At 41.5% G+C, this 21,030-nt stretch overlaps 2 protein-coding genes across 2 annotated transcripts; one reads left to right on the top strand and one right to left on the bottom strand.

Annotated features, from left to right (window-relative positions):
* Nucleotides 1–1,393: 1,393 nt before the first annotated feature.
* LOC131400558 (late histone H2B.L4-like) lies at nt 1,394–1,856 on the bottom strand. Its single transcript, XM_058535274.1, has one exon. It carries the CDS (start codon nt 1,854–1,856, stop codon nt 1,461–1,463), a length of 396 nt encoding a protein of 131 aa, XP_058391257.1. The 3' UTR covers nt 1,394–1,460.
* Nucleotides 1,857–15,152: 13,296 nt separating this feature from the next.
* Nucleotides 15,153–15,953, top strand: LOC131400557 (late histone H2B.L4-like). The gene is made up of 2 exons (XM_058535273.1): nt 15,153–15,547; nt 15,929–15,953. The coding sequence occupies exons 1-2, from the start codon at nt 15,171–15,173 to the stop codon at nt 15,951–15,953; spliced, it is 402 nt and encodes a 133-aa protein (XP_058391256.1). The 5' UTR covers nt 15,153–15,170.
* The last annotated feature ends 5,077 nt before the right edge of the window (nt 15,954–21,030 follow it).

The following is a 21,030-nucleotide window of genomic DNA, read 5'->3' as shown; positions in this document are numbered from 1 at the left end:
ATGATGTCCAGCAAAAGCCACGCAGGAGGAAGGGATTTCCTTCCAAGAATGCTAGCATGATTTAACATTGGAAAATCTATCAATATGATTTATATGAATGAGCCAAAAAATAAAAAGCACCTTAATCTCACAAGTTGCTAAAATGGCACGTGTGAATGTTTGATACCTATGATATGTTAACTAAAATGCTTGGAAAACCAAAGGTGCTACTGTGAACACATAGACCTCAAATGAAACCCCAATATCATGTTTGCTGACGAATGCTACAGTCATTCCTACCAGAGACAGGAAGGTGACAAGAAGGCTTTCTCTCAGCATTAGGATTTGCAAGTCTTGATGAATATTAGGCATTGAAGTTCTTAAAGGACTTAACCCCTGAAAAGGAAGCTATTTTCAGTTGATCTGATTGCACCACAGATGAGTAAATATCTAGAAACGTTTTTGGTCTCAGGAAACTATACACTTCTAAAAATTAAAAGGAACCCAAAGAACTTTTATGCATGTTATATTCTGCCAATATTTACTGTGCAAAATATTAGAACAGAAACTTTAATACACTGATTTTAGAATCACTTAAAATCATAACAAAAAGCCCACCACACCACGTTAACATAAATTACAAATTCATATGACAAATATTTTTTCCAGAAAAGTAGAGAGGAGATTGACATTGTTTCAGATATTTGAAAATCTCCTTAATAATCTAGCCTAACGGAAGTAAGAAGGATTCTCATATCTGCTTCTACACTTTATCTGTTGCCATATCACACATAATGAACTTCTGAGAAATCCACCATATACTCGTGAGGCAATGACAGCGAAAAAAGAAAATATCATTATAACAAAAATGCTCCCCATTAAGGCTGACCTAGAGAAATATCTCACAGAAATGACCGTTTAGGAAAGTCCTGAAATGCAACAGGGTTAAGGAAAATCCACGATTTTCCATGGAATAAACTGCACTGAAATATATATAAAATAAAGTTGATACTGTTTCCTTGGAGGGAAAAATACTTTACATATCGGCAGAACGCCAGATGATCAAAAAAGTAGAGTAATGCCCGTCCGTGGCTAGCAGTTAAGTGTGCACGCTCCACTGCTGGTGGCCCCGGTTGCCCCGGTTCACATCCCGGGCACGCACTGAGGCACCACTTGTCAGGCCATGCTGTGGTGGCATCCCATATAAAGTGGAGGAAGACGGGCATGGATGTTAGCCCAGGGCCAGTCTTCCTCAGCAAAAAAAAAAAAAAAAAAAGAGGAGGACAGGCATGGATGTTAGTTCAGGGCTGATCTTCCTCATACACACACACACACACACACACAGACACACACACACACACACACACACACACAAAACTAGAGTAGGTCCCTCTTTTTAGAGCTACAGCTCTTTTCCCGCCAAGTGAGGTGGCTCTGAAAAGAGCCTTTGGGTTGCGATGCTCAGGCGGTCCTGAGGCAGCTCATCGGCGGCTGGTGTACCTAATGACGGCCTTGGTGGCCTCAGACACCGCGTGCTTGCCAATCTCCCCCGGCAGCAGCAGGCGCACGGCGGTCTGGATCTCTCTGGAGGACATGGTGGAGCGCTTGGTGGAGCGGACCAGGCGCGCGGCCTCGTCGGCGATGCGCTCGAAGATGTCCTTCACGAACGAATCCATGACGCTCACGGTCTCCCGAGAAAGGCTCAGGCCCTCGTGAACCCGCTTCAGAACCCTGGGGAAATAGACGGCGAAACTGTCGGAGCAGCGGCGGCGGCGGCGCCTTGGCTGCTTCTGCTTCAGGCTCTTCGGGTCGGCTTCCGTGGGCTCCTTCGTGCCCAGGCTTTCCTCAGAGGACATCTCAGAGACAGGCTCAGCCATGTCACAGGCAGCTCCGCGAAAGCTTGGAAGGAAGGACAAGGGGGACTGCTGAGGGCGGGTGGCTCTTTTATAGCGCTGTGCTCTCTGACGACATGGGCGAGCTCCATATCTGATTGGATAAAGTGCAATGCAGGGTCGCCTGTCACTAAGCCACGCCTTGTCAGGTGATTGGATACTTGGCATCACCTCAACCAATCAGAACAGGAATCTGGCGAACTCTAAGCTTCCTGTGACCTCCAGCATAAAATCTTTGACAGGTGCCCCATAGGGCAAAACGTTAACTGACAACAACGGCTGATTGATGCCTACGGTAGGAGACCTTTGAAAAGACTTCACCAAAAACACCTAAATGGTAGAGATTTCAGGTTCAGTGCCTTCACAGTCTGACCTCCACAACCCAAGTCCGTACCATCATCGCAGTGAGTCTGGCCACTTTGGGGCCCTTGTCCTTGAACCCAGAATCTACTCTTTCGAGGGCTGAGCCACTGTGGCTTGAGCAGGAACTGTCTGACGTGGCCAGCACAGCGCTCCTGGAAATCATGGGACACGCTTGACCAGCTACTGCCTCCAGTTCCTATCAAAACCCTTAGCGAATAAGAAAAAAAAGGGAATGGCAAAACCACTTTCTCCAAAGACAGACCATCAAACGAAATGGGGATACTTATAAAAATACTAAAAACAGTTAGTACCAAATTTAAAATTGTTTCCTTACCATTACTTAGGTCCTCAAAATACCCCAAATACTTAAATTGATGAATAAATATAAGAGCTGTTAGTTGAAAAAAATGATTATCCTAATTCTCTGAGAAACCACCAGAGTGAGAGAAAAAGAATCAATAAGAGGGAAATAGTTTAAAATTGAAAATACATTCCTTTCAAAAGTCTATGATAATACAGGCAAAGGCATTTCTTTAATGTATTTATATAAAAATACATTACAGAAATTGAACCGAAAGGACTTAAGAAGTGTTGAAGAAGTAGAGGTCTTCCATGAGCTATGATCCAAAGGGTCACACTTCCAAGCTTATTTCCTGCGAGGCTTTCAAGAAACAGCTAATTCTACTGCTAATAAAATGGTCCCAATCATGAAGGGAAAAAGCTAATTTTTATTACTAGAAAATATATTATGGTGATAAAACCAGTGAAGAAAGTTTACCAGAGGGAATGATTTGGACCATGATGGTAGTGTTAATATGAGCCCCAAAGCTACATGAGGACACACTTGTGATAACAAACTCCCAAGGAGACTTTCCCCCACCCAAAATCAAGAACATGGAATAGAATTTTCTTTGGCATCTTCCTTTCCTGATAAGAAAAGTCCAGTTTTTCATTAGGGTTCAGTCATTCAAGCATCTACAGTTATTAAAGGTCTCAGTGGACTATTAACTTCTGTCACTTTTCACACAAAGGTGAGCATTTAAAAACAATGTATGTAATGATTTTGTCAAGTTATTTTTCGTGGCTTGAATAGAAAATTTTTATATTTTTTATCCCATTTATTGTCCAAATTAGAAGTGTCAGTGACCCTTAAACATATAAACCAGGCTAGGGTCACTAAATGGTATTCAGCTGATGTCTAAACTACTCTGCAATTTAAGAGACAACTAACAGTCACAAATTGGTGCCATGGAGGGACCTGTCCATGGGAGTGTCCAGTAGGATAGGCGGATCTTTTACTTGGCAGTTTAGAACTTGGAAACAGCAAGGCAGAAGCTACGTGTCCTCTTAAAGATTAGCTCTGTAATGGGCATAACATCACTTCCTCCATACTCCTTTGGTCAAAGCAATGACAGGCCTGCCCAGAATCAAGAACAGGGGAAAGCAGACATGCCTTATCAAAGGAAGAAGTGTCCAGGAATGAGGAGCCTTCAGGAATCTGACAAACAGTGCCATGCAACACCTCCTTCTTGAGATGCTGCTGGGTGTCACGTACATGGTATGTCATACAAAAAAGTCCTTGTTTCCCTGGGCCACGGTAGTAAACTCTGGAATAGTTCTTCACTTGACTTACCCCTATCTGGATGACCTCGCCCATGTAGTGGATCCCTATAAGCCAAGGCAGAGCTTTCACCCTAAGTGGCATGAAGTCCCTAACCATTATGGACATCCTCTCCCACTCCCGGATCCCTGGGCAGAGACAGACACACAGATTGACAGAAAGGAGAATGTATCAAGTCAGTACATGCTGAAAAGAACTGTACCAGAAACAGATCCCAGTATCAGGTTTCCTGATTTGAAGCCACTGAGTTTTCTGAATTTCCTCACAGTCCTCTTCTTTCAGGGTTCCCGTAACACCTGACACATTCATTGCAATCCATCTCTCTCCATCTTGCCTACAAATGTACATGTCCTCAGAGTCATAAAATGGGGCAGGTTTGGGGTCACAGGTGGAATTGATGGAGAAAGAAAAGCAGAAACAGTCCCTGATATCTGCAATCCCACACTATTGTAGTAGGCTTAAGGGAAACACTTGCCAGGGCAAATCCATTTGAATTAATTCCCAAAAGGAGATTGAGGTAGGTGAAGAAAATCAGGGCTGCATTTCCTTTTATCCTAAAGTACTTCCTTTTGAGCTGGTTAATCCAGAGAAGCATGGTTGTTACCAAACACAAACAGATTCATTTACCCACTGCACATTAGGGCCAATAAAGAAAAAAATCTGAAACACCAGGCTTGTGGCAAGGAAAGAGGTTTACTATCAAAAGGCAGTCAGATGAGGAGATAGGAGTCAGAACTCAGATGCACCTCCCCGAAGGGAAAAAGGTAGAGGTTTTTATCTGTGGTTTTAGGTAGGGGAGGGAGAACATGTGCTTGGGTTTTAGGTAGGGAAGGGGGAGCATGTGGCCTTGCTGGTTGGCACCTTCCCACCAGCTTACATTTGAACTTAAAGACTGAATTTCTTTTCCCTTGACTGTCTGGACTTTTCTGGTTAGTTTTCATCTTCAGCCTGCACTTGGCCTTGAAGACTGAATCTTGATGTCTGGACCTTGAATTCCTGGGAAAGACAGCTCGCTCATGTACCAAGGAGGGACAGAAAGACCTGGTTAGTTTCAAACAACAGTTGAATATGCACAGCTGCACTGAGCAAAGCTTATCTCAAAGTTTTTGTTTTCTTACTCTAGCCTAGGGAAGATTTTTTTAACAGCTTTATTGAGACATAATTGATATACAAAGAACTGCACATATTTAACAAGTTTGGACATATGCAAACACCAGTGAAACCATCACCACAATCAAGGTAATAAACATACCTGACACCTCCCAGAGTTTCCTTGTCATGGAGTCTTATCTCCTTATGTACTTGATTAACTTGTTTACTGTACATTGTATTTGAAAAGTTATTTGTAGAAACAATTTAAGAACTTGCATGATGTTCTCTTCCTCCAAAGAGGACTTTTTTTATTGCGAAATTTTTGTTGTACATTATTGTTTATCAGTCACCATATAAGTGCATCCTTCCACCCCTTGTGCCCACCCCCTACCCCTGTAGCCCCTGGCAACCACCAAACAGTTCTATCTGTGCATGTGTTGGTTTATCTTCCACATATGAGTGAAATCATGCCCTGTTTGCCTTTCTCTTTCTGGCTTACTTCACTTAACATAATACCCTCCAGGTCCATCCATGTTGTTGCAAATGGGATGATTTTGTCTTTCTTTACGGCTGAGTAGTATTCCATGGTGTATATATATATACCACATCTTCTTTATCCATTCATCAGTCGAGGGACACTTGGGTTGCTTCCATGTCTTCGCTATAGTGAATAATGTTGCGATGAACATAGGGGTGCATAAGCCTCTTTGGATTGTTGATTTCAGGTTCGTTTGGTAGATACCCAGTAGTCGGCTAGCTGGACCATAAGGTATTTCTACTTTTAATTTTTTGAGGAATCTCCACACTGTTTTCCATAGAGGCTGCACCAGTTTGCATTCCCACCAGCAGTGGATTAGGGTTCCCATTTCTCAACAGCCTCTCCAGCATTTGTTGCTTTCTGTCTTGGTGATGATAGCCATTCTAACGGGGGTAAGGTGATATCTTAGTGTGGTTTTGATTTGCATTTCCCTGATGACTAGTGATGTTGAGCATCTTGTCATGTGCCTATTGGCCATCTGTATATCTTCTTTGGAGAAGTGTCTGTTCATTTCCTCTGCCCATTTTTTGATTGGGTTGTTTGTTTTTTTGTTATTCAGTTGTGTGAGTTCTTTATATATCATGGAGATTAATCCCTTGTCAGATATACGGTTTGCAAATATTTTTTCCCAGCTGGTGGGTTCCCTATTCATTTTGATCCTGGTTTCATTTGCCTTGTAGAAGCTCTTTAATCTGATGAAGTCCCACTTGGTTATTTTTTCTTTTATTTCCCTTGTCTGAGCAGACATGGAATTCAAGAAGATCCCTTTATGGTTGATGGCGAGTAGTGTACTGCCTATATTTTCCTCTAGGAGTTTTATAGTTTCAGGTCTCATCTTCAGGTCTTTGATCCATTTTGAGTTAATTTTTGTGTATGGTGAAAGAAGATGGTCTACTTTCATTCTTTTCAAGTGGCTGTCTAGTTTTCCCAGCACCATTTATTGAAGAGACTTTCCTGTCTCCACTGTATGTCCTTAGGTTCTTTGTCAAAGATTAGCTGCCCGTAGACATGAGGTTTTATTTCTGGACTTTCAATTCTGTTCCATTGATCTGTGTGTCTGTTTTTGTACCAGTACCATGCTGTTTTAATTACTATCGCTTTGTAGTATGTTTTGAGGTCAGGGACTGTGATGCCTCCAGCCTTGTTCTTCTTTATCAGGATTGCTTTAGCTATACGGGGTCTTTTGTTGCCCCAGATGAATGTCAGTATTCTTTGTTCTATTCCTGTGAAAAATGTCCTTGGGATTCTGATTGGGATTGCATTGAATCTGTAGATTGCTTTAGGTAGTATGGACATTTTAACTGTGTTTATTCTTCCAATCCAAGAGCATGGAATATTTTTCCATTTCTTTATGTCATCATTGATTTCGCTCAATAATGTCTTATAATTTTCATTGTATAGGTCTTTCGCTTCCTTGGTTAAATTTACTCCTGGATATTTTATTCTTTTTGTTGCAATTGTAAATGGGATTGTCTTCTTGAGTTCTCTTTCTGTTAGTTCGTCATTGGTATATAGAAATGCAACTGATTTCTGCAAGTTGATTTTGTACCCTGCCACTTGGCTATAGTTGTTGATTATTTCTAATAGTTTTCCAATGGATTCTTTAGGGTTTTCTATATATAAGATCATGTCATCTGCAAACAGCAAGAGTTTCACTTCTTCATTGCCTATTTGGATTCCTTTTATTCTTTTTCTTGCCCCTAATTTCTCTGGCCAGAACCTCCAGTACTGTGTTGAGTAAGAGTGGTGAGAGTGGGCACCCTTGTCTTGTCCCTGTTTTCAGAGGGATGGCTTTCAGTTTTTCCCCATTGAGCATGATGTTGGCTGTAGGGTTGTCATATATGGCCTTTATTATGTTAAGGTACTTTCCTTCTATACCCATTTTGTTGAGAGTTTTTATCATAAATCGATGTTGGATCTTGTCAAAAGCCTTCTCTGCATCTATTGAGATGATCATATGGTTTTTATTCCTTGTTTTGTTAATGTGGTGTATCACATTGGTTGATTTGTGGATGTTGAACCATCCCTGTGTCCCTGGTATAAATCCCACTTGATCAGGATGTATGATCTTTTTAATGTATTGCTGTATTCTGTTTGCCAATATTTTGTTGAGGATTTTTGCATCTATGTTCATCAGGGATATTGGTCTGTAGTTTTCCTTCTTAGTGTTGTCTTTGCCTGGCTTTGGTATCAGGGTGATGTTGGCCTCGTAGAATGTGTTGGGAAGCGTTCCATCTTCCTCTATTTTCTGGAATAGTTTGAGAAGGATAGGTCTTAAGTCTTCTTTGAATGTTCGGTAAAATTGTCCAGAGAAGCCATCTGGTCCTGGACTTTTATTTTTTGGGAAGTTTTTGATTACTGTTTCAATCTCTTTACTTGTGATTGGTCTACTCAGGTTCTCTATTTCCTCTTGACTGAGTTTTGGGAGGTTGTATGAGTCTAGGATTCTATCCATTTCTTCTAAATTGTCCAATTTGTTGGCATATTGTTTTTCATAGTATTCTCTTAAAATCTTTTGCATTTCTGTGGTATCTTTTGTAATTTCTCCTTTTTCATTTCTAATTTTATTTATTTGAGACTTCTTTCTTTTTTTCTTGGTGAGTCTGGCTAAGGGTTTGTCAATTTTGTTTATCTTCTCAAGGAACCAGCTCTTTGTTTCATTGATTCTTTCTACTGTTTTTTTAATTTCAATTTCATTTTTTTCTGCTCTGATTTTTATTATTTACCTCCTTCTGCTGACTTTAGCCTTCGTTCCTCTTTTTATAATTCTGTTAGGCACAGTTTGAGGTTGCTTATTTGGGCTTTTTCTTGTTTGTTAAGGTGGGCCTGTATTGCTATGAGTTTCCCTCTCAGGACTGCTTTTGCGGCATCCCATATGAGTTGGTATGGTGTATTTTCATTTTCATTTGTCTCCAGATATGCTTTGATTTCTCCTTTAATTTCATCAATGAACCATTGGTGGTTTAGTAGCATGTTGTTGAGTCTCCACAGCTTTGTCACTCTCCCAGTTTTTTCCTTGTAGTTGATTTCTAACTTCACGGCATTATGGTCTGAAAAGATGCTTGTTATGATTTCAATCTTCTTAAATTTGTATAAGCATGCCTTGTTTCCCAACATGTGGTCTATTCTTGAGAATGTTCCATGCACACTTGAGAAGAATGTGTAATCTGCTGTGTTTGGATGGAGTGTTCTGTATTTGTCTATTATGTCCATCTCATCTAGTTTTTCATTTTGGTCCATTATTTCCTTATTTATTTTCTGTCTGGATGATCTGTCCATTGATGAGAGTGGGGTGTTAAGATCCCCTACTATTATTGTGTTGTTCTTAATATCTCCTTTTAAGTTTGTTAATATCTCCTTTATGTACCTTGGTGCTCCTGTATTGGGTGCATATATATTTAAAAGTGATATGTCTTCTTGGTGGAGTGTCCCTTTTATCATTATATAATGCCTCTCTTTGTCTCTCATTATCTGTTTTATCTCGAAGTCAACTTTGTCTGATATAAGTATGGCAACACCTGCTTTCTTTTGTTTGCTATTAGCTTGCAGTATTGTCTTCCTTCCTTTCACTCTGAGCCTGTGTTTGTCTTTAGAGCTGAGATGTGTTTTCTGGAGGCAGCACATTGTTGGGTCTTGTTTTTTAATCCATCTCACCACTCTGTGTCTTTTGATTGGAGAGTTCAGTCCATTCACATTTAGGGTAATTATTGATATATGGGGGCTTGTTGTTTTTATTTTATAACTCTTTTTCCAGTTCTTTTGCATTTCTTTTGTTTCTCGTCCCATGTGTTTCTGACTACCAATGCAGTTTGGTAGTTTCATATGGGGTTTCTCTTAGTTTTCTCTTTCTTTACCGTGTGTGATTCTGTTCTGATTCTTTGGTTAGTGGTTACTATGAGGTTTGTATAAAAAAATCTCGTGGATGTGATAGTCCATTTTTTGATGGCCTCTTATTCCCTTAGACTAAGTCGATTCGTTCCCTTTCCTCTTCCCCTTCTATGTTGTTGTTGTGACATCTTATTCCTTCTTGTGTTGTGAGTTCGTGTTTAATATGATGAGGTTATATTTATGCTTGGTGCTTACCTTCCCTTGATCTTTGGTTTTATAATTAAGTGTTTGCTAATCTATTTTGATAGAGGACTGGAATTTTTCTGGTTTTGTCGACCTATTTTCCTCCTCGTTCAAAACTTTGAATCCCCTTTCTCTTTTTTTCCTCAGGGATGAGGGCCTTCTTGAGCACTTCTTGTAGTGGGGGTCTTGTGGCAATGAACTCCCTTAGCTTTTGTTTATCTGGGATAGTTATTATTTCTCCATCGTAACTGAAGGATATTTTTGCTGAATAGAGTATTCTTGGCTGAAAGATTTTGTCCTTTAGAATTTTGAATATATCGTTCCACTCTCTCCTGGCCTGTAAAGTTTCTGTCAAGTAATCAGCCGATAGCCTGATAGGAAACCCTTTGTATGTTATCTTTTTTTGTCTAGCTGCCCTTAATATTTTTCTTTGTCATTGACTTTTGCCAGCTTTACTACTATATGCCTTGGAGAAGGTCTTTTCGTGTTCATATGTTTAGGAGATCTATCGATTTCATTCACTGGTATTTCCAGCTCCTTCCCCAGGTCTGGGGAGTTCTCAGATATTATTTCTTTGAAGAAGTTCTCTGATCCTTTTTCCCTCTCTTCTCCCTCTGGAATACCTATAATCCTTATGTTGGATTTCCTAATTGAGTCGGATATTTCTCGGAGAGTTTCTTCATTTCTTTTTAGTCTTACTTCTCTTTCCTCCTCCATCTGGAGCACTTCTGCATTGCTGTCCTCGATATTGCTAATTCTTTCCTCCATAGTGTCAGCTCTGGTGCTTAAGGCTTCCAGATTTGTCTTTATCTCCTCTATTATGTTTTTCATCTCTAAGATTTCTGATTGGATTTTTTTATAGTTTCAATCTCTTTTGTGAAGAAACTCCTGATTTCACTAATTGTCTGTCTGTGTTTCCTTGTATTGCATTCAGCTTTTTTATGATGGCTATTTTGAATTCTCTGTCGTTAAGGTCATACATTTCTGTGCTTTCCTGGTTGGTTTCTGGGTGCTTGTCATTTTCCTTTTAGTCTGGAGATTTCATATATTTTTGCATGGTGCCTGTTGGTGTTGGCTTACCTTTCCTCATAGTGAAAATATATGGTCACACTTTCCTCTTGCTTCCGCTGGGTGGGGGTCAAGGGCTGTGTATTCTCACCTGCCTCAATCCATGGGCACTCTTGTGGGCCCCTGGCTGATCAGCGTTGTGGCTGCATGGAGGCTGCTGGGGGGAAGTGTGGAAACAGCTGAAGCTGGAGCGCAGCTAGGCGGAAGCAGCTGGGGTTCAGGTGCTGGTGGGTTGAAGCAGCTACAGCTGAAGTGCTGCTGTGCCAAAGAAGCTGGAACTGGAGTGTGCTGGGCCAAAGAAGGAAGAGCTGGAGCACCGCTGGGACAGTGAAGCTGGAACTGAAGTGCACAGGGCCAAAGAAGCTGGAACTGGAGTGCGCTGGGCCAAAGAAGGGAGAGCTGGTGCACCGCTGGGCCAAAGAAGCTGAAACTGGAGTGCACTGGGCCGAAGAAGGGAGAGCTGGAGCGCTGCTGGGCCGAAGAAGCTGGAACTGGAGTGCGTTGGGCCAAAGAAACTGGAACTGGAGTGCGTTGGGCCAAAGAAGCTGGAACTGGAGTGCGCTGGGCCAAAGAAGCTGGAACTGAATGGAGCTGGGCCAAAGAAGCTGGAACTGGAGTGTGCTGGGCTGAAGAAGGAGGAACTGGAGTGTGCTGGGCCAAAGCAGCTGGAACTGGAGTGCGCTGGGCCGAAGTTGCTGGCGCCAAGTCACCTGGAGCCTCCTTCCACTTACTCTGGAGATTCCAGCACCTCAGTCCTCGGGTGTACCGCTGCCTGGGTGCCTCAGACGCCCCCTAGGGCCAGCATGTAGCCCTCGAGGTTGTCACTGCTGAGCAGGTTCCAGGTGCTGCTGAGGTGGGTGGGCATGGCGGGGCTGGCATGCCACCTCCAGGTGGGCAGGACCAGGAGTGGGGAGGGGAGCCTTGGGCGCACTCGCTCCAGAAATCCTCGCCACTCCCTAGGGAAGATTTTTTAACTTCTTCTTCCTCGGTTTCAATCCCCACCGTCTTATGATCATTCCCCAATCTTGGGGAATGTGGGCAAAGATTGCTCTGCTACTTCTTGCTGTGAAAGGGTGAAGATCAGGATCAGAGGAATGAAACTTACCTTTTCTTAAAGATATTATTGGGTACCAGATGGGGAGAGTGAGACATGCTTTGTACGACTAATATTTTAGTACTCTGATCAATGGCTTTGGAACAACACTTAAGTTCATATTTTATAATTATACAGACGACTACACCAATTAGAAAATAGATGGCCCAAATTCTAGCATCCCGTCCATAATAGACCTCAGTCCTTGGGGAATCTAGGCAAAGAGGCCTGTAAACCAGTGAAAGTTAGTGCCTAGAACCTCAGGTGAAATGTGATGCAGTCAAGTAGCCTGCTGTCTAACATTCCAACAAATAAGGTAAGAACCTGGGAGTCATTCATTACTTATCTTTAGGAGACCATCTTCTGTATAGCAACTTGCCGTCTGTCAGGCGTTCATTTGTCCATTTAGAAAAGTCAGTGTCCAGAGTATGAAGTCATCCAAAGTTTGGGTGATCCCAGTTGTGATGTTTTTCTGTGGCATGTTTCATGTCCCCTGTGACATTTCTTGTATTGTCCTATCCATCCAGGCTAAAGTCCAGGATTTCAATAGGACCCAGTCTCTAGGAAAAAGGTGGTGCAGAGAAACATCTGACAATGTTTAGCTACTTAATTTGAGTTCCCTCCAGGTCTTTTGGATCATCTTTAGAACATAGGAAGGGTCTCCCAAAGTTAGGCCTATATTGTGTAAGCAAGTAACCAGGCATTTAGTAAGAAGCATTTCTAGAGGACACAAAAAGAAGAAAAAGTTAATGGTAGGAGTAAATTATAAACCAATTTCTGAGCCCAGGGGATAGTCAGTCAATAAGATATCTAGATGTCAGGGTTGAAGCATCCCCTGCAGTTTTAAATGTCTCCAGTGATGTCATCAGGCACTCAGGTAAACCTTTTGAGTGGCTTACACAGCAACAGGCATGAAGATTGTCCAAACAGGGGCTATCATGGTGCTCTCTCTTAGCTCTGTATCAAGTTGTCCAGCTTCTGTTTGTAGGGCTTCAGGAAAAAGGGTGGTTTTAGTTCTTAATGATTCCAAATGAAAAGGACAGAAAAAAATTGAAAACGTTACTTTGGAAATCTGTACCAGATATTTGAGGAAACTAGAAGAATTCAGGATCCAGTCCAGTTTACAAATAGAAAATAAAAACCTCAAAGACAATTAACAGAACCAGCATCCCTAGGTAACTAATATAACCAACCTTCCTTCCTTCCTTCCTTCCTTCCTTCCTTCCTTCCTTCCTTCCTTCCTTCCTTCCTTCCTTCCTTCCCTCCTCTCTCTCTCTCTCTCTCTCTCTCTCTCTCTCTCTCTTTCTTTGGCTGAGGAAGATTCACCCTGAGCTCACATGAGCACCAATCTTCCTCTATTTTGCATGTGGCTTGCCGTCACGGTATGGTCGCTGATGAGTAGTGTAGGTCCACCCCTGGGAACTGAACCCAGGCTGCAGAAGCACAGCGCACCAAACTTAACCACTAGGCCATGGGCCAGCCCCTAGTATTCTTAAATAATTGTGATTAAGAGCATAAAACCAATCAAAGAAAAAAACAGCAGGCTGAAAATCAACACGTCACTGCTCTGTCACTAAGGTGAACATCCCAGGAAGACTCTTATTGGTTCAGTCTTAAATTTGAGTCTTTAGTCTATTTCAAGTTCATTTTTGTGAGTGGTGTAAGATAGGGGTCCAATTTCCTTCTTCTGTATATGGTTATCCAGTGTTCCCAACACCACTTATCAAAGAGACTATCCTTTCCCTTTGAGTATTCTTGGCTCCCTTGTCCAATACTAGTTGACTATACGGAAGTGGGTTTATGGCTGGGCACTCTATTCTGTTCCTTCGTTCTAGGTGTCTATTTTTATGCCAGCACCTTGCTGTTTTCATTACTACAGCTTTGTTATATAGTTTGAAATCAGGAAGTGTGACGCCTCCAGCTTCGTTCTACTTTCTCAGGATACTTTCTCAAGGTCTTTTGTGGCTCCATGCCAATTTTTGGATTGTTTTTTCTATTTCTGTGAAAAGTTCCATTGGATTTTGATAGGGATTGCATTGAATCTATATATGGTGTTGGGTTATATGGACACTTTAACAATGTTACTTCTTCCGCTCCATGAACACAGAATATCTTTCCATTTGTTGGTGTCTTCTTTAACTTCTCTCTTCAAAGTCTCATAGTTTTCTGTGTACAGATCTTTGACGTCCTTGGTTAGATGTATTCCTCAGTATATGCTATTGTAAATGGGGTTGTTTCCTTTATTTCTTTTTCAGATTTTGTAGGCGAATAGAAACACAACTGTTTTCTGTATGTTGAGTTTGTATCCTGCAACTTTACTGAGTTAGTTGAGTAGTTCAAGCAGTTTTTTGGTGGAATCTTTGGGATTTTCTGTATGTAAGATCTTATCATCTCCAAACAGAGACAATTTTACTTCTTTCTTTCCTCTTTGGATGCCTTTTATTTCTTTTTCTTGCCTGATTGCTCTGGCTACGATTTCCAGTACTATGTTGAATAGGAGTGGTGAGACTGGGCATCCTGTTCTTCTTCCTGATGTTAGAGGAAAAGCTTTCAACCTTTCCCCATTGAGCATCTTGAAAAGGGATATGCTATTAATTTTCAAGTCTTTCCTATTATGGTTTATTTTTCTTCCCATGGTAGTTTCTTAGAGAATTAAGCTAATCATTTTTTTTTAACCAACAGCTCACATATTAATCCACCAATTCAAGTATGTGGGATACATTTTGGGACCTAAGTAATGTTAAGAAAAGAATTTTAAGTTTGGTAAATATTTAAGTATTTTTAATATTTTTATAAGTATTCCATTTCTGTTTGTGTTCTGGGTTTGGAGACTGTGGTTTTCTTATTTCACCTTTCTCTGACTCCCTGAGGGTTTTGATAAATTCTGGAGGCAGCAGTTGGCCAATTACATCCCTTAATTTTCAGGAGCACCCTGCTGGCCATGTCAGATAGTTCCTGCTCTAGCCAGAGTGGCTTAGCCAAGGACAACAGTAGATTCCAACAGGGTGGGAGGAAAAGGACCCAATGTGGCCAGAGTCATTCTGACGGCAGCCAAAACTTGGGATATGGAGGTCATACTCTCTCAAAGAGCCAAAACAAATTTCTACAATTTGCGTGCTTTTGGTAAGGTCTTTCCAAAATTCCCCTGTTGGGGAATCAACCAGCTGACGTCGTCAGATGACATTTTGCCCTCTCTGGCATCTTTCAAAAGTTTTGCGCTGGAGGTCACGGGAAGCTTAGAGGTCGCCAGATTCCCAATCTGGTTTGTTGAGGTGATGCCAGGCAGGAGGATAAGCAGTCACGTGTGAGAAGGCGTGGCTTAGTGCATTGCCTTTTATCCAATCAGATATGGAGTTTGCCCGTGACGTCAGAGAGGCAGCGCCATAGGTGGGCCACCGCCTCTCAGCAGTCGGGGTTGTATAGCCTTCCAACCTCTCCTCGAGCAGCTCCGACATGGCTGAGCCTGTCTCTGAGATGTCCTCTGAGGAAAGCCTGGGCACGAAGGAGCCCACGGAAGCCGACCCGAAGAGCCTGAAGCAGAAGCAGCCAAGGCGCCGCCGCCGCCGCTGCTCCGACAGTTTCGCCGTCTATTTCCCCAGGGTTCTGAAGCAGGTTCACGAGGGCCTGAGCCTTTCTCGGGAGACCGTGAGCGTCATGGATTCGTTCGTGAAGGACATCTTCGAGCGCATCGCCGACGAGGCCGCGCGCCTGGTCCGCTCCACCAAGTGCTCCACCATGTCCTCCAGAGAGATCCAGACCGCCGTGCGCCTGCTGCTGCCGGGGGAGATTGGCAAGCACGCCGTGTCCGAGGGCACCAAGGCCCTTATCAGGTACATCAGCCGCCCGTGAGCTGCCTCAGGACCGCCTGAGCATCGCAACCCAAAGGCTCTTTTCAGAGCCACCTCACTTGGCGGGAAAAGAGCTGTAGCTCTAAAAAGAGGGACCTACTCTAGTTTTTTGATCACATGGCGTTCTGCCAATATGTAAAGTATTTTTACCTCCAAGAAAACATTATCAACTCTGCTTTATATATATTTCAGTGCAGTTTATTCCATGGAACATCCTCAACCCTGTTACATTGCATGGCTTTCCTAAACGGTCATTTCTGTTAGATATTTCTCTGGGTCAGCCTTAATGGGGGTATTTTTGTTATAAGTGCATTTTCCATTTTCACTCTCATTCTCTCACGAATGCATGGTGGAATTTTCCAGAAGTTCATTATGTGTGGTATGGTAAGAGATAAAATGTAGAAGCAGATATAAGAATCCCTCTGCCTTTGTCAGGCCAGATTATTAAGACGATTTTCAAATATCTGGAACAATATCAATCTCTTCTCTATTTCTTTAAAAAATATTTTTCATAGGAATTTGTCATTTATGTTAACATAATATAATGGTCTTTTATTGTTTTTAAATGAATTTTAAAATAAATTTTAAATTTTAATATTCCATGCAGTAAATATTGGCAGATTTTACTGACTTAGTAGCTCTTCATGTGGCTATTTATTTTGAAAAGTGTGAAGTTTCTCGAGGGAAAACTGGTGTAGATTTTTAGTCATTTGCAGTGTAATCAGATCTACTGAAAATATTTACTCTTTTTCGGTGTTTAAACCTTTTTAAAATTTAATTGCCAAGTATTCACAAATACTTTTAAATCGTAATGCTGATAAAAAGCTTTCTTGTCCCTTTTCTGACCCTAATAGGAACGATAGTGGCATTTCATCAGCAAAGGTGATATCGGGATTTTCTTTGAGATCTATGTGCTCAAGATAACAATTTTCATTTTCTAGACCATTTAAATGACTTAATAGTATTCACAGCGCCCTTTCAGTAGTTTTAGCAGCTGTTGAGAACATTTTTTCCTCTCTCTTAAGTAGATTATAATTATAGATTTTCCAATATTAAGTTCTCCTTAAATTTATGGAAGGGAACCCCTTAATGGAGGCAGTTTGAGGAATTATGTAGCCTGAGGGTACTGTGTGACCTTTTTCTGCAGTCGTTTAGGCCTGACTTCCAATCAGAAGTGATCTGGAAGCTATAAGTTTATCTGAGATCTTCCATTACTCCTAGTTTTATCAACATTGACATCTATTTCTTAACCTCATTTAAATGCAAGCCCTACACTAATCACCCTACTTCATTCTCCAGTTCATTCCTCTTTCTTGAAAAGGAGTCATTGTCACAATACCTGAGTAATTGATTTTGCATCTTATCACAAGAAGGGCTCCAAGATGCCCTGACTAAGATGAAGAATGTCAGTGTGCTGCCTGGAGCTTTCTGCTCTACCTACCTTTAGAAGGTGCTGAAACAGGTTCAACCTGATAACAGCATCTATTCTGAGGAAATGACCATCATGTGCCCTGCTGTTAGTGACATTCTCCATCACTGAGTAAACTAGTTTAGGAGCACCCAGTCAGCAGATCCAAAGATTTTTGTTCAGAATCCTGTGAGTTGATGAAATAAGAGTATGGTCAGTTAAAGTACTTGTTTTAAACGGCAGTCTACTGGTGTGAAATCAAATTCAACCTAGTAGGTTGTTGCTGCTCTCCTTTCCATTTCATTATATGCATGCTCTAGAATTTGCTTTTTTGCCCAAATACCCTGTATTTAAATTAAGCTTAACTTGATTTCAAACAGTTGTTTGCTTTTAGATTTTTTCTCACTTTATTATTTTACATTTTCATCATATTTTAAAATTCACATATAACTTACTTCATAACCTGTGTAACAGATCTTCACGTTCAATTCTTAGAACTGCTTAGTACAGTCATTTTGGGGTTTTATTTTCCCTTGTTTGCTACTTCTGCATTGAGGTCTTCCTGACCACCTAATCTAAAGTACTGCTCTCTCGTCCATCACACACATATATTTTTTCTTCATAGGATTATTTTGTTCACATATTCGTTTCCTTATTTATTATCTTTGATTCCCACCTGCACTGCGAGCTTCATGAGAAGAGAGACCTTGTCTCATTTGCTATCAGGCATCAGTGGTGAGAATTGTGTTTGGCACCTAGTGGAGACTCAATATTTGTTGCCTAGCTACATGAAGATTGAGGAGAGTGGATTTGCTGGAGTCACACAGCGGGCGGTGATGGCTTAGAGAAGAAAAGCCAAACTGCAGTCGGTTGACGAGTCAGTGGGAGGTGCAGAGTGGGGATAGAAATAGAGTACTCTTTGAAAGAAAAGGGACACTGGTCAGTAAGTAGGACGAGAGACATGTGGTATCACAGAAGAGGTTTTTAGGATTGGAGAGATTTGAGAATGTTTTTGTGTGTGTGTGAGGAAGATCAGCCCTGAGCTAACATCCGTGCTAATCCTCCTCTTTTCGCTGAGGAAGACGGGCTCTGGGCTGACATCTATTGCCAATCCTCCTCCTTTTTTTTTTCCCCAAAGCCCCAGTAGATAGTTGTGTGTCATAGTTGCACTTCCTTCTAGTTGCTGTATGTGGGACGCGGCCTCAACATGGCCAGAGAAGCGGTTCCTCGGTGAGCGCCCGGGATTCGAACCCGGGCTGCCAGTAGCGGAGCACGTGCACTTAACCGCCAAGCCAGGGGGCCGGCCCCTGAGAATGTTTAAAGGTACTCAATAATAGTGGTGAAATCTCACTTAATGGTATTGTTGTTAGATGTCTATCATCATCACCAAACCTCTACCATACTAATTTCCATAAAATACTGCTTTTGTCACCCCAGTGGACCCATTCTATATTCCTCCACTTGGGATATAAGTCCTCCAGCAAGGTAGCACTTCATCTGGCTCTATCATTGATAGGCTGTGACGATAGGCAGCTGGCTTAATTTCTCTGAAATTTAATTTCTTCATCTGTCCATTGACGTGACCCACACCTACCTTAACAGGTTAGAGAACGGTAGTTGGGCCCTGTCTCCAACCCCATTCCTGGCAGTCCTTCAAGATCACCCAGTTTTTATGGGCCCTCTTTTCTGATTCCTACTGCAGAGAGGTGCTGGACTCTGTCAATTCTCTATGAGCGCTGTGCAGTTAAATGCTCTTTCTGAATCAAATGCTGATTGCAGATTTATTGTTCCAGGCATTGGGAATACAAAGCAACACCAATGGGTAACATTTCAGGAGGACTTACTAGGTGTAGGGAGCTTTGTATACATTTAATTTTAATCTAACAAACACATAACACTTAATATATAGTAGGAATATTTCTAAGCACTTCAAATGTATTAACTCATTTAACTCTCATAACAACCCCATATTACAGGTGGGGAGACTAAGGCACAGAAAGGTTAAGTACGTTGCTCAGCATCACTTAGCTAGTAAGTAGTAGAGCTAGGATTTGAAGTGGGACACCTGGCTCTGGATTTTGTGCACCCCACCACTACACTGTAAAACCCCTCCCTTAAGTTTAACAACAATCCAATGAAGCAGGTACTATTACCATCGGAGAGATTAGGTTACGATCCTAAAGTCACACAGCTAGTAAGTGGTAGACCAGATTTTGACAAGGTTTGTCTGACTCCTGAGGTTATGACCATTTTGATGGCATGTAGCTATTGCACTCATTCCTCTAACAGTTTCATGCTTTTTTCCATGTGTGCATATCATGTACAATTGTTTATTTAATACAGCTATTTTAATGAACTCATTTTCAAGACTTTTTTATATTTTCCTAAGCCTTCATATCTATGAAATCACAGATAACATGGTATTTATATATTTTTAATACACGTTAACCTGCTTAAGTGTTTAAAAACTCTTTGTTCCACTTAACATCACATCATGTGCCTGCAGTGGTATGTATACCACACTCTGGGATATATTACGTTATATAACACATTTAACCCACAGGCTACCCTTCATCTCCCAAGTTTTGTTCAAACCCCTTTTCATAAAAACCAAGCGGGATGTGGTTTTCTTCCCTGGAGTCAGAGAGGTGAAATACATTTAGTGATGTTCCTAGAGAAGTCACGACCTCGTGGTCAGAATATTACTTGCATTCCGGTAGATGCTGGTGATGCTTTGTGGGTGCAGGTGGAAGGGCAGTGCGGGAGAATCATTCATCATACACAGCAGAGCTAATGAAAACATTGATCCACTCTCTAAGCATGTTTTACTTTTACTCCAATATGCTGCTGTCTTAGAAAGGAGAAAAGTAGCTGAGTGGGCTCTATATTAAAAAATGTACTGAAGAACACGAGGTGCCAACTGGTTAAGGGCCTGCCCGAGTTGTTAGGATAGCCTTGGATGATGCTTGAAAAAAATGACAGCAATTTCAACCCACCACAGTTGTCAGTAAAACATGTGTGGCAGGGGACAGAAAAGCAAGCCCTGTACAGCTTTTCTGCCAAGGCTAAACCCTCACTAAAGAAGGGAGTGGGTGAGGGTGTTTAGCAGCCAATGAGGACCTTTTTATAACCAGTTCACAGTTATGGGATTGAAGAAAAGTAACCAGCTTGTGGACAGGAAGGCCAGGGCTGGGTGAATGGGCTGACTTCTTGTGCTGTGTGGGAGGAAATGCTACAGATAAAGTTTATTGAGAGCTCATTATGTCTATCGTGTTAATCATTTCACTTTCATTTTCTCGTTTAATGCTCACAACAGCCCTATGAGGTAGGTACTATTATCATGCCCTTTTCACAGATGAGAAAACACAGGCTCAGAGAACTTCCCTAATGCCACACAACAGGTAAATGGTAAAGCTGGGATTTGTACCCAGGTCTGTCTGACTTCAAAGCATGTAAAACCAGGCCATATCCCGCCAGCAGAAATGTTTTGTTTGGCCTGCAATGTTTGCAATTAAATCATCGCTAACGTTTAAAAATTGAGTGGTTTGACAGTTAAAAGTGTGTATTTCTAGCTTATCTTGAAAAAACTCAGATGATCTGGCAACATTGGGTTCATATTCTCCACAGGCTGCTGGAGCTGTGTAGAGATTGCTCTCTTTGGATAGGGCGTGTCTTCTCTAGTTCTTTATATATATAGTGTTTTTATTAAAATATATATAGATATTATTGAGGTATAATTGACATACCACATTATATTAATTTCAGGTGTACAACATAGTGATTCGATATTTGTGTATATTGTGTAATGATCACCACAATAAGTGTAGTTAACATCCATCACATGCATAGTTACATAATCTTTTTTCTTGTGATGAGAACTTTTAAGATTACTCTCTTAGCAACTTTCATATAGCAATGCAGTATTATTCGCTATAGTTGCCACGCTGTACATTACATCCCCATGACTTATTTATTTTATAACTAGAAGTTTGTACCTTTTGAGTCCCTTCACCTATTTCACCCACCCCCCACACCCCGCCTCTGGGAGCCACCAATC

This window comes from Diceros bicornis, chromosome X (assembly GCF_020826845.1).
Source record: "Diceros bicornis minor isolate mBicDic1 chromosome X, mDicBic1.mat.cur, whole genome shotgun sequence".
NCBI classification, from domain to species: domain Eukaryota; kingdom Metazoa; phylum Chordata; class Mammalia; order Perissodactyla; family Rhinocerotidae; genus Diceros; species Diceros bicornis.
The sequence above is the reverse complement of the archived record's forward strand: the minus strand, read 5'-3'. Positions and strand labels throughout refer to the sequence as shown.

What these genes read in the sequence shown, in the direction of transcription:
- LOC131400558 (XM_058535274.1), bottom strand. Translation starts at nt 1,856, where the DNA reads ATGGCTGAGCCTGTCTCTGAGATGTCCTCTGAGGAAAGCCTGGGCACG.
- LOC131400557 (XM_058535273.1), top strand. Translation starts at nt 15,171, where the DNA reads ATGGCTGAGCCTGTCTCTGAGATGTCCTCTGAGGAAAGCCTGGGCACG. An exon ending in GGCACCAAGGCCCTTATCAG is followed by an intron (nt 15,548 to 15,928) that starts GTACATCAGCCG and finishes GGAATTTTCCAG; the next exon opens with AAGTTCATTATGTGTGGTAT.